This window comes from Tripterygium wilfordii, chromosome 4 (assembly GCF_013401445.1).
Source record: "Tripterygium wilfordii isolate XIE 37 chromosome 4, ASM1340144v1, whole genome shotgun sequence".
NCBI lineage: Eukaryota > Viridiplantae > Streptophyta > Magnoliopsida > Celastrales > Celastraceae > Tripterygium > Tripterygium wilfordii.
The window spans coordinates 4,747,005-4,760,063 of record NC_052235.1 but is presented as its reverse complement, the minus strand read 5'-3'; the positions used below and the strand labels follow the sequence as shown (position 1 = coordinate 4,760,063).

At 34.2% G+C, this 13,059-nt stretch overlaps 1 protein-coding gene and 1 long non-coding RNA gene across 5 annotated transcripts; one reads left to right on the top strand and one right to left on the bottom strand.

The window, feature by feature from the left end:
- Nucleotides 1-2,401: 2,401 nt before the first annotated feature.
- Nucleotides 2,402-6,050, bottom strand: LOC119995987. 4 transcript variants are annotated; one of them, XR_005467776.1, is made up of 6 exons: nucleotides 5,664-6,048; nucleotides 5,491-5,542; nucleotides 4,493-4,633; nucleotides 4,368-4,403; nucleotides 3,729-3,857; nucleotides 2,402-2,837 (listed from the first exon to the last, which is right to left on the bottom strand). It is a non-coding gene; the product is annotated as an uncharacterized LOC119995987 (long non-coding RNA). The 4 variants fall into 4 exon arrangements; XR_005467774.1 differs by having other exon boundaries at nucleotides 4,493-5,542; nucleotides 5,664-6,050; XR_005467775.1 differs by lacking the exon at nucleotides 5,491-5,542 and having other exon boundaries at nucleotides 5,664-6,047.
- A 1,042-nt stretch (nucleotides 6,051-7,092) lies between these two features.
- On the top strand, nucleotides 7,093-12,710 carry LOC119995986 (beta-glucosidase 12-like). The gene is made up of 13 exons (XM_038842470.1): nucleotides 7,093-7,303; nucleotides 7,387-7,456; nucleotides 7,862-7,920; nucleotides 8,949-9,024; nucleotides 9,150-9,227; nucleotides 9,356-9,443; nucleotides 9,572-9,827; nucleotides 9,933-10,048; nucleotides 10,764-10,984; nucleotides 11,117-11,148; nucleotides 11,828-11,930; nucleotides 12,093-12,204; nucleotides 12,332-12,710. The coding sequence occupies exons 1-13, from the start codon at nucleotides 7,139-7,141 to the stop codon at nucleotides 12,498-12,500; spliced, it is 1,545 nt and encodes a 514-aa protein (XP_038698398.1). The 5' UTR covers nucleotides 7,093-7,138; the 3' UTR covers nucleotides 12,501-12,710.
- The last annotated feature ends 349 nt before the right edge of the window (nucleotides 12,711-13,059 follow it).

Below are 13,059 nucleotides of genomic sequence, written 5' to 3'. Positions count from 1 at the left end.
TTCATCTCTTTTTTTCCGGGTTCCTTTCGTGCATTATGTTTTTTTAGGCGTGGATGAATAACATCTATTTAACTTGTTTCTTTAGTTTCCATTATGGTGATGCATTACTGTACCATTCATTGATTGCGATTTGCTTTGATTATTTGTTGTTGCATAGTTGCTTTTATGTTCTGTTGTCACTTTGTTCCAGAACAGCTGTGAGCCTGTGACTATAAAACCTTCCTTTGGTTTGTTGTTTCGTTGCAAAGTCTCTTTTATCCTTTTTCTCATATTCCTCATTGTATGGAATGTGTAGAAATCTAATTTCTTTGTCACAGGTGGAAATAGGGTTGCCTGGAGCAAAGCTATATGGTAGGAGAAATCATGGGTGCTCTATCAAATTCAAAACCCACCGGTAAGTTTCCTTCCCCCAAGATACATGCCTCTTTCAGCACGTGGTTCTGTCTTAGTTTCTGAAATTTTTTGCAATATTATTTACATGACGGCAAGTATTAGTGTGTTCGAAACATGATTCCATCATGGTTGCAAATTCCTGCATTGTGCATTGAATAATGCTTCACTACTTTTGAGCAATGTGTGTGTAAGAACTTCATGTTGGAGCTATCGATCTTTGGACATGCAGTAGTGGTATATGTGCACCTACTGGCAATTGTAAATTCAAATTGCTTGTCAAACAATAACAATTTCATGAAGTCGTAACTGGTAAAGAGGATGAAATCCTGCCATAGTATCTGATTATTGCTTAAATCATTTGGAATTCCACATGATATGTGCATATATGTAAAACTCTTTTTGGAATCATAGACCTTTGGATTATAAACAGAAATAGGTTGTGTGCGCCAATTTACCCAATGTAAATAAGAATTGCTTATCAAGTAGTAATATCTGCACAATTTGACGAAGTGGGAAGTGTTTGATGGTCATGATTGTTCCGTTTTCTTTGTGTTAATGCTTTCTGATTTTGACAGAGAGGTTGATAGCTTGACATGCTCTGAATATTGCTCAAGTCATTAGAAATTTCATATGTGCTTCATGAATCGAGTTTTACATAGGATTGCATCTTATGGTTTAATTTTCCAGTGGTTCTTTGTTTGTTGTCTATATCTGCAGTTTCTGATGCCTTGATACTACTGTTAGTTCAGCTGCAAATCCTCATTATCATCCAAGCGTAATTCATATACTGTAACAAAGGCGTAGTTGTGAATATATATTACTTTCAAACTCATACGATGTGATGTCCAGGATTCTCATTGAATATTGTTTTCCAGGAGTGCAACGCAAGCTGGAAAAGGTCAATGAGGTAGGTTGTCCGATAAACTTTTCCCTTTTCCCCTCACGTATACTTTATTTATGATGAATAATCTAAAAAAGGCTGTTCAGGATGTATTCAACTAGTGGTTGAAATGACCGACATTCTTTTTAAAGTTTTGGTTGGCTCTAGGCTTTAATACTTGATGGTAAATGGGAATGTTTTACGATGCCTATAGATTGCCAAGAAAATGTATTGCACGTTTACCTGAAATTGTTTTTGATTACGTGAAAAATACGGGGTCTTCATGCATGTGCGCGCTCGCGAGTGAGGAAGAGACGGAGAGAGTTGTTGATGTTGTCGAATTGGAATCTCTAATTGTCATTGACATTATATGATAATCTTAAATGCAGGGATGACTCATCTAATTAAGAAGTTAGGCTACATGGAAGCCTGGAACAATGGCCTTACTGTGCTGAATAGAATGGATAGAAGGTTAAAAGCTATTATCACCATTAGATTCTTATAGCTTTTTCCTTATCATGCGAACCTGGGAGCATTCATTGAAAATTGGAAATTTAAACGCTACAAGTACTATAAAAAAAGGAGGAAAGAACAACCGGTTAAAAAGAACGCTGGGCCTCGGTCCAGAATGATGTGGGCTGGTGGGTCTGCCTGAGGCCCAAACAAATTGAACATTGGGACCAAAAAAGTTGGGCCTCAGCCCAGAATGGTGAGGGCTGGAGGGCCTGCCTGAAACCCAAAAGAAGGCCATATGGGCTGGTGGGCCTGCCTGAGGCCCAAACGAATTGAACATCAGGCCCAAAATAACGTTGGGCCTCGGCCCATAATGATGTAGGCTTGTAGGCCGCCTGAGGCCCAAAATAAAGTTGGGCCTCTGCAATGAATGAAATGGGCTGGTGGGCCTGCCTTAGGCCCAAAAGAATTGGACATCGGGCCCAAAATAAATTTGGGCCGCAGCCCAGTTAATGTGGAAATGGGCCTACTTAAAGCCCATCAATTTCAACCATCTTGTGCCCAAGGTCTAATTGGTCATAAGGCCCTGTAAACTGGAGCCTAATAATATGATAAACTATGACCAATTAAACTGGAGCCTAATAATATGATAAACTAGGCCACGTCATGATTAAAGCCCATTGATGTTGGCCAACAGGCCATTACAGTCATAGTTTGGCCCACTAATTTGATTTGGGTCTCACTGCCAATTAAGATGAACCCGAACGAGATAAAAAGACATGGGCAGTTTGGTCTAGAACTAATAAGAATATGGGCCATACAGATATCACGGCTGGGCCGTCCCAGAAGGCCCTTTCGATTGAACATTTCGCATTTTGTTTACGTATTTTACGATCCGTCCTTTTAATTCTAATAATGTCAAATCACGAGTACGTGCTTGTCCTGTATCGATATTTGTTATTATTTGTTATGATTTTCGTGGGAACATTTTATTAAAAAGCGCATTCGTTCTGTAGCATAAACTGACCTGCCGTAGTACACGCAATAAAAGCAAGTGAGCAGCTATTTGTGGAACATCTAACAGAAGACTGGATTACTCTACAAAGTAATCCTACAAGAAAATATTAGACGTCAGAATAATTTCCAGAAAATCATACTAAACAAAAGGAAATGCATGGTCTTTTAAATAAACACAGCAGCTCTCAGGTTCAATGTCAAATCAAATAGTTCATGTATGGAAATCGTGACGGGAAAAGCATTCAGAAATTAAAAAAAGATTGGCGACAATTTAATATAGCCCTTGGATGTCTTCAATTAGTGAATTCTTAACTGTCTTATCCTAAAAGTACTTAATTCTTATCATCTTCAGCAATTCCTTTTTTTCTACACAACCCAAAATCCCTGAATTTGGATGTCATAACAAATTGGCCACGCATGAAAATAACAAAACAGAAAAGAAGAGAATGTGCATCCTGCAATTATATACATAAATAAGCAAATTTGAGGATGCAAAGGAGCCATATGCTGAAAACCAAGCTTGGGAAGACACAAGGATAAGTTTCTTACATTACAGGAACATGAGTAGACTTATGCATGTGTCATGGGCATCATTGATCCAACGCAAAGGCAAGAAAACTTTGAAGACACCAGTGGGTAGACAAGGTAATTGGGTTGGGTCAGACTTCAGAGGGAGTGAAATTAGGAGTGTGGGTATAGTCTGTCACTAGCACTAAGTTTCCTTCCCAGCTTACTCATATCAAATATGCTAGCAATTTCTCTTCACTTTCTCAACAAAGATCCATTGTCAGCTATCAACCACTATTTGTAGTAATTTTGTTAGTTTTCCCAAGCTAGATACATCTACATAGTTTCTGGGTAGAAGTCATAAGTAACATGAAAGCGGTGATAAAATAAATCGACAACTTTTAACATCATGTGATATCACATACTCATAATAATTTGGGAGTTTCAGAACAGAGCATCAAGCAAAGAAAGCACTTACTATGAAAGTTCTCTTTGTTAGAATAGCTAGCTCAAGATGACCGCCCTAAGTTGATGGAGTTCTGCGTCCTTGGAACATCAATTTCCTTCTCAAACGCCTTCAAAAGCTCAGCGATGGATATTTTGCACACTGGAAAAAATTGAATGAAGAACAAACAATATATCACAAACAAAAGGATTGAAGCTCATTTTTACCCAACTAGTTGAGCAGGAACAGGTCAAAATTAAGGGGAAAACGCTTTATCTGAATCTTTAAAACAAAAACTAATCAAAAGGAACAGAAATAATGGTACATTGTCCCGCCAATCTGTGCACAAGAAGCCATGGACAATACACATGCACAAAGGAAGATATCTAAAATTATTTACAGATTTGACATAATTCCATAGACCTCTCAACATAAGATGACAGTGACACCCTCTTCAAATGCAGTAGTTTAAATTTAGTTGTCTTGCAGGCGATGCCAACTTTTGACATGGATCATCATGTTATTGAATACAACAAAAGGACTTTTCAATATGCTAACAAAGTTTATCGCATCAAGGCAGCCACATTACAAAGCAGAGGTCCTTTGAAAACATTTGAGAGCCATTATGTTCTCAAAGATCTGGAAAAGGAAAGAGAAAATTAATACGTGTACCCCAAGATGCAACGGTCTGTGCCTCTGACACGAACTCTGCATATGAAATAAGGAACAAAGAGAACAAAAAAGATATCAGAAGAAGCATCTAGATAGATATTGTATTTGTATGGTGCCGGATATACCTTCATTGCTTCCTGAGTTGTCTTTCAGGTGAAGCCAACTTTTGACATGGGTCATCATGTGGTCGAGTTCAACAAAAGGACTGACAAATATTCTTAACAAAGTTTACCACATGAAGCGAGCCACATTTTAAAGTGGAGGTACTGTGAAAACATTTGAGAGTCATTCTAATATCAAAGATCTGGAAAAATAAAGAGAAAGTCCCACATAATTTACCACATCAAGGCACCCTATACAAAGGCAGCCATACATAATTTATAATATGACACAAAAGACAGATAATAGCGGATTTATATTAATCAGCGGATTGATTATGCAAATTAAGCCCTATCAACTAACCAATTATAATTTACCATTATAAATATGAATTATTTTCAATTAAGTTTTACTAACAAGATTGAAATAGTTCAAAATGGAAAAACACACAATGAAATGATCTAGCAAAAAACACATTGACTGTCTAAAGCTTTTAGATCCATAGAAAATATTTATCGTGATTAAATAACACGTCGCATTTTTACCATTCAATATTTATAAGAATCAGATATTTCAACAAGGTAAATATAAAGCCTGTAAAGTATCCATTTAGAAATACAAACTACATGGCATGGTTGACCACGCTGGATTTGATTAGGAAATTAGCAACCAAATAACAATCAGTGCATATGGAGTTATTCACTCTGTAAACAATATAATACAATAGATGTCTATACATTACTACTGAAAATGCAACATGAAGATTTAATTGACAACACGAATTTCCAAATGTAAATTATAAATCTCTCTCAATTTTCATCAGGAAAGGAAATTAAGAAAAAGTATATCTCGCGATTTATAAGGTAATAATTACATGAAATAGCATACCATTAATAATTTTCATACGCGTAAATAATATTTAAGCGCTAGATAGTCTACTACAATATCTGTTTGGCTGGCAAGAAACCCTAAGAAAAGTAACGAGGCATATAGCGCAGCTTTAAAATGTTTGGAATACATCTACCTCTCATTCATGTCAAGCTGCAGGTAAACATCAATTTTCTCAGTCCCTTCCTCTGTTTTCATGGCAATAAAAACAGAGAGACATAACAAAACATCATGCAAAGTCACACAAGTGCTCGGTACAATATACTCAGCATTGAACTACTTGATCCGTAATTATAGAGAGAAAAGTACCATCAAACGTTTAAACACGAGGGAGGGAGGCTTCCACGTCCTTGAGAACCTCAACGTGTGACTGATCGATGAAATTTCTCCTCAGATTTTCGCACCTCCGAGACAGATGTTAGGGTTTTACGAGAAGCCGAACTCGTGGACGAATCGCAGGTGCGTTTCTTCTCGCAGCTGTTGTCGTTTGTAAACAATGAGAAATTGAGAATGTGCACGATCAATCTCAAAGACTCCTTCGGAGAACTGTAGGACGCCATCGACATTGTCGATCTGCGAGAGCGTCTCTTCGTCGTCTCGCTCAACTTTTTTGCGTTTTCTTCGTGTGGAAGATAGAAATAAACGGACGAAGTTCGGGTAGACGCGCGAAGCGAACGAAAAAAGTATCAAACAAACCCCTTGTGATGTGATGCAACCAAAGTTAAGACTGGCTGATGTCGACAACAGCAAGCCCAGGTGGCAAAAGTATTGGGCCTGAAGGCCCACGAAGGATGGTTTACTTTCTTTTTGTGGAAGGTATATTGTTGTTTACTTTCTTCTTTTGATCAATCATATAGTTGTTTACTTGATTTTCGATCTACATCAATGCTATAGAATTTCTGTCCATTATTTATTGAGTGTGTGATTAGTGATTACCATGGCCCTCCCCTTCTCCCCCTCTCCCCCTCTCTTATACATTTTAAGTAATAAAATTATATTAAAGAATAAATTTGTCCACATCTAACAGGTTGTATCTATAAAAGTCACAGCCGGCAACCCTATACACATGTCATACATACTCATAAGACAATTATATATAATTAATTTTCTCATACACTTGTTTTTTGTGCCCGTTTTGATTATTAGTTTACTAATCAACTTGACTGTAGAAAATTCTTATCTTGGGTGGATGACAAGCTAGGCATCATTAGTTATAAATCTTACTCTTAAAGATGGATTATTTGAGTACTTGAAAAGTCATGTTTGGACTTTGGATCACGTAATAAATCTCTTTTGATTTTCTCATATACTCGTGTAATTGAGATTTGATGCTCAATAATCTTCTAGAATTTATAAATGGTGAAGAAAAATTCAGACAAGTTTAATAATAGAAAAATAAAGATGTTAGATGATGTAGTACACCTTCCAAACCCTTATATTCAAATTGTAGACTATACAATTTGTGGAGCTCCTAGATCAATGTAGCCAACTCTAAATTTTTTGAACAAATGCTCAGAAAATTATGAAGATAAAAAGAAATATATAACAGATTAAATAAACAAAAAAAAAAATTCTGAATTTTAATTGCTAATTTACTAACTAGATCGAGGATAATTTGATATTATTTATTAAATAAGACGATAAATTTAAACAATCAAACAAGACAAGGAAACTATATATTAATTAAGTGGGTTTTAAATTATATTAAGGTGTTTTATTTCGTGCCCAACGTCTTGGATATAAATTAAGGACTAGAGAGTAGACACTCATGTATTAAATCGGCTATGATGGCAATGCAAAACTTATTGGTTGTATTGTTACTTCTTGTACTTGTTGGGTCGTCGGTGTCTTATAACTCTGGTATTAACGCATCTGCGGCTACTTCTTCAGTGAATCGTTCCAGTTTTCCGGCGGGATTTATTTTTGGCACTGCCTCAGCGTCTTACCAGGTGAGAATTTCTTTAATTATCACGTCTGAATCATATATATATATATACTGATATGATTATATATGATTGCTATATATTTTCAGTATGAAGGAGCAGCAAGGGAAGGTGGTAAAGGACCAAGTATTTGGGATTATTACACCCACAAATACCCAGGTCTCCTTTCTCTCTCTCTCTCTCTCTCTCTCTCTCTCTCTCTCTCTCTCTCTAGATCTCTAGATCGATGGAGGTTCATGATGATCAGCAATACTGTAATTTCCACTTGATTCGTTGAATTAACATGAAGTCCCTTCCCAACAATCCACTCTACATTTCATACATAATCAGAGCTTCAAGTCCTCTTTTTCTGTTGAAGAATTAATTATAATAAGAATATGGTTAGCAGAGAGAGACATTACTTTATAATAAGAATATGGTTTTAAAGATGTAGAAACCTAGCTAGTATTTTATTGTCGTACATGCATCAACATTTTGTAACGCCGGCCGCCGGCATATATGCATTATTGCAAATATTATATCTTTAGTTTTGCTGAAATTTAAGTGGTGGATTATTAATTGCAGAGAAAATAAAGGATGGCAGCAGTGGAGATGTGGCTAACGATGAATATCATCGTTACAAGGTATAAGATAAATAATATTGTGTTACCTAACAATGTACGTTAATTTGTTAATTCCAAGGGATTGACTTACTGTCTATTTGCCAAACTCTATCTGTTTCCATTGCACCGAAATAGCAGATCCGTTTTAAAAAAAAAAGGCTCCCCCAAGGAGCTTTTTACAACGTTTCCGTTGCAATGTATTTTTTTTAAGACGGGGCCCACGTGATGATTAACATTTACAGTGTGACCCCACTGTTGTCTTCTCTTTTTTACTTTTAATTTAACATTTATATAAATAAAATATTTATACTTTAAGACTTTTAATTTTATAGGTGTTTAATTTTACTACATAATGATAAATTAAAAAAATACAATAAATGTAAGAAAATTAATTTGATTAATTAAAAAAAATACTTCAAATTAATTTTAAATATAAATTATATTTGATTAATTAAATTGAAGATTAAAAATCATATTATAATACTATAAAAATATTTTAACAGTTTTAATACTTAATGTAAAAAAATATTAAAATATTATTAATTAATAATTAAAAATATTTATTAATTAATACTTAAAATTAATATTAATAAGAATTATATTTATTAGATTAGTTTTAATATAAAAATAAAAACTAATATTATAATACTTTATTTCAATAGTTTTTCTGCTACCGTCAGTTTTTAATTCACCAAACATCTCACAACATATTTTACAGCTTTTCGACTATCATTGAAAATCAAATTTTTGGCTGTATCAAGCGGAGCTTTAGTGATAAATTGTCAAGATAAATTATTATCAAAGACATGGGTTTTTGGTTCAACTCATATGTCAAGCGAATTTATCAAAATGTATTGTAATTGTCTGTTGCGTTGATTATGAGGTTCAAAAATGAATGACGAGAATTGATCCCATTGATTTTTTCATATATTCATGTACTAGCCCTTCCAAATTTTTTGGGTTAAAGGATCAGAAGATGATATGATGATGACATAATACATATATAAGGCTTATTTGTTGTTAATTTGATGATTTGGTCTGTTTTATAGGAAGATGTCGGCATTATGGAAGACATGGGCTTGGATGCTTACAGATTCTCAATCTCATGGTCTAGAATATTACCAAGTAATAAATTGTTTAACCCTTTAACTAATTCAGACATAAATCTAATTTTTATTGTTGTTTATTTCATATTTAATTTTCAGTTTCAATAGTTGTTAACAAAATAAATAAACTTTTTTTATACATAGATGGAAAGCTAAGTGGGGGAGTTAACAATGAAGGAATCAAATACTACAATAACCTCATCAATGAGCTCCTATCTCATGGTAACTACTAGTCCATTTTTCACAACACGATTACCTATTTATGTACTTATTTATTAATTAATTAACAGAAGTAAATAATTCAATTAACTAATTATTTTGATAAACTAATTGCACATATATTTATCTAGATATACAGCCATTTGTGACTCTATTTCACTTCGATCTCCCCCAAACCTTAGAAGAAGACTATGGTGGATTCTTAAGTCGTCGCATTGTGTAAGTGACCCATCATTCTCTAACTCATACACGTCGTTTATTTCGACATAATTTTTGTTCTTTCTAATCGAGATAACTAGTTGTTTATAGTTCCAAGTGATTAATTTGTATGTATTTACGTGATACAGATCACATTTTAGAGATTATGCAGAGACATGTTTCAAATATTTCGGTGATAGGGTGAAATACTGGATCACACTAAACGAGCCATGGAGCTTTAGCATGGGTGGTTACGCGTCTGGCTCTTTGGCTCCATTCAGATGTTCAGCTTGGCAACAATTCAATTGCACTGGAGGGGATTCGGCGACTGAGCCATACTTGACTGGACACAATCAACTTCTAGCTCATGCCGCCGCCATCAACTTATACAGGCAAAAATACCAGGTTACATATATACACACAAGGTCTTATATACCCAATTTAAGTAAAATAGTCTGTCCTTGAGTATTGAATTCGACTAGAAAAGCATTTTTTTTTTCCCTTCTCCAGGAGACTCAAAAGGGTAAGATAGGGATCACACTAGCGACATTATGGGTTGTGCCTTACTCCTCTGCTAGGCATCACCAAAATGCTGCCCTTCGGGCACTCGATTTCAACTTTGGATGGTATTCATATATGAACTTCATCACTTGCGATATATTCCGTGATTCCATCATTTCTTGCTTTAATTTCACTCACAATCACTTTCAATTTTTCAAAGATGAAGAGAATCAACGGACCCTTTTTTTTTTTAAAAAAAAAAAAAGGCTCTATTATTTTGGCATTACATGATTGACATGTGTCATTCAATGAATGTTTAAATTATTAAAACAATTAAGATCCTAATATAATTCAATTAAAATAAAAAAATGTAAACTATATTTATTAAATAGCAAAAGTATCTTCTTAAATTAATGATATTTGAAAGCCAAAATATTTAATATCATTTCGTACACGCAAGGGTGAACTACTAGTTTAATTATATATACATATATATATATTGATCCAATAGGTTACTTTCGAATAATTGAATTTAATTACAATGTGCAAATTTTCAAATGTTTGTGCCAAAATGATATGTGTCCATAATTTTGGAGTTCATAATTGTCCATAATCTAGGTGGTATATATGAGGAGAAGTGTAGGGGATCATTTAACCATTTTGTATTAAATGCTTCTCCACACTTCTCCTCAAACCACCTAGATTATGAATAATTATGGACGTGTAGTGCTTCCGATGTTTGTGTGGTAATTAAATCATAAATGTATTACTACTATTAATTGTATATCAATTCGTCATTAAATTAAGAAGTTACTAATAAATTTAATTTCAAATTTTCAGGTTTATGGACCCAATAAGTAATGGTGACTATCCCCACACAATGAGATCTCTTGTAGGAGATCGATTGCCAAAATTCACAAGAGAGGAATCTAAGATGCTAAAAGGGTCGTTTGATTTTGTCGGATTGAACTACTACACTGCGTATTATGCAGCAGATGTGCATACTTCTAATAATCCTGTGAATGCAAGTTCCTTGACCGATAGTCATGCTAATCTTTCAAGTAAGCACAGTCATACATTATTAAGCCAATACTTGATAAAAAAAAAATTATGACCAAATTAATTTTGATTATATATATATATAGATACTAACAAGACCACAATTTAATTGTTTTTGTTGTTAATTAATGTAGGTGTGCGTAATGGCCTCCCCATCGGTCCACAGGTAATTTGTGTACCAATATAGCAATATATGCCCATACTATCTCTCTCAACTTTTTCATTGTTTGATTTGTTATAAATCGAATATTCGTGAAAGTACTACATAACTACAATCCAAACAACTTGAAGAAATATTCTACGCTTTGGGTCTTCATGCAAACTTGTGTTTAATTCGTTCTAAACTAGTATCTGTGATGGAGTGCAACCCCAACGGAAAAGAATTTGTGTTTCTCCTAGGTCGTCTCTGTAGTAATTAGGCTTAGAAAACGTTTTTGTTGAGTGAGAGATGCTGAGACTTTACTTATATGACACTTGGTTGGATTAGGTCAATCTGATGTGAAATTATAAGTCTTGACACTCCCATGTTCATTTGTTGTGCTTTCGTAAAGTTTTGTCCTTAAAAGGATCCTCTTTGTTGAGAGGGATTTGATCTTTACTGATAAACCATATCGGTGACACATACCTAACCGATATGGGATATATATATAAGACTTAACATGATTAGGTTTGTGACTTGATATATATGTAACAACAGTAATTACAATTTGTACTAATTATTAATTATATATGATCTTAGGGCGTTTGATAATATGATGTAGATATGAATTAAGGAATTACTGAATAATTTCTTTTATATTTTTTGTTAAATGTTGTAATTGAGATATATCACCATTGTTTTACAGGCAGCTTCTTCTTGGCTTTTTGTTTATCCGAGAGGAATTCGAGATCTCCTGCTCTACGCAAAGAAAAAGTACAACAATCCACTTATCTACATCACTGAAAATGGTAATATTATTATATGTTATTTAATTAGTTTTTCTTCATAACCATATATATATTAACTCTAGAATAATAGAACTAACACAAGCATGAAGAAAAATTCCATGCGCGCGCGCACACATATATATATAGATTTTTATTTAATAATTGACTCCAAACCTACATTAGGGATTGATGAGTTCAATAACGCCACATTATCGCTAGAGGAAGCTCTCAATGACCAGATGAGGATCGATTACTACTCAAAACATCTTTATTTCCTTCAAAGAGCAGTAGTCAAGTAAGTTCGTCATATTCAATATTTTCCTCTAACAAATTATAATTACCTGCATATTTATTTATTTATTTATTTAATGACCCTTTTTTTTTTGGCTTTATTTGTTAATTTGTGGTCTTGTACATTATAGGGATGGTGTAAATGTGAAAGGATATTTTGCATGGTCATTGTTGGACAACTTCGAATGGAATTCAGGCTACACTGTACGATTTGGTATCAACTATGTTGATTATCAAAATGGCTTGAAGAGATATCCCAAAAGTTCTGCACATTGGTTCAAGAACTTTCTCAAGAAATAGACAATTTATTCTCATCGTTGTAACTTTATAATGAACCCCTTAACAAGTTCTCCAGTATGCCTACTATTTGGGTCCAGCCTGCAGCCATCATTGTTTTGGGCCCATTGGCATCTGAAGCCTCTTTAATCTTTATACTGCTTTCTGGATTCTATGGAATTTGGCTTGATTAAATGGGCCTACGAGATTTCATGGGCCTAATTATTCTTCCTATGTGCGATGGGGTTTTTCACTTGTATGACATGAATAAATATGTGTATTGTGTGTATGAATGTTAGTTTCATGCATCATCAAATTCAATAAAGTTCCATTTAAATTCATCATAATTCAATGTATTATCAAATAGTACACAAAATTAGATCATCAAAATCAAACATGTATGACATATGGTTCTTAATCAAACTCTACACACCCCTCATCTGATGTCAAACAATTGTAGATGGTGGTAGAACATGTCCTACCTTTTATAACTTGAAAAAATTGAGAGGGATGAAGAGTAGAAAAAGGTTTGGACCAACCCAATCCACTTGAGAATTTCACCCAAATTTATTTTTTGGGATCT

Excerpts from the sequence above, each read along its gene's own strand:
- LOC119995986 (XM_038842470.1), top strand. The coding sequence starts at position 7,139 with ATGATGGCAATGCAAAACTTATTGGTTGTATTGTTACTTCTTGTACTT. Across the intron at positions 9,025-9,149 it reads ATGGTCTAGAATATTACCAA|ATGGAAAGCTAAGTGGGGGA; the intron begins GTAATAAATTGT and ends TTTTATACATAG. Across the intron at positions 9,828-9,932 it reads TATACAGGCAAAAATACCAG|GAGACTCAAAAGGGTAAGAT; the intron begins GTTACATATATA and ends TCCCTTCTCCAG.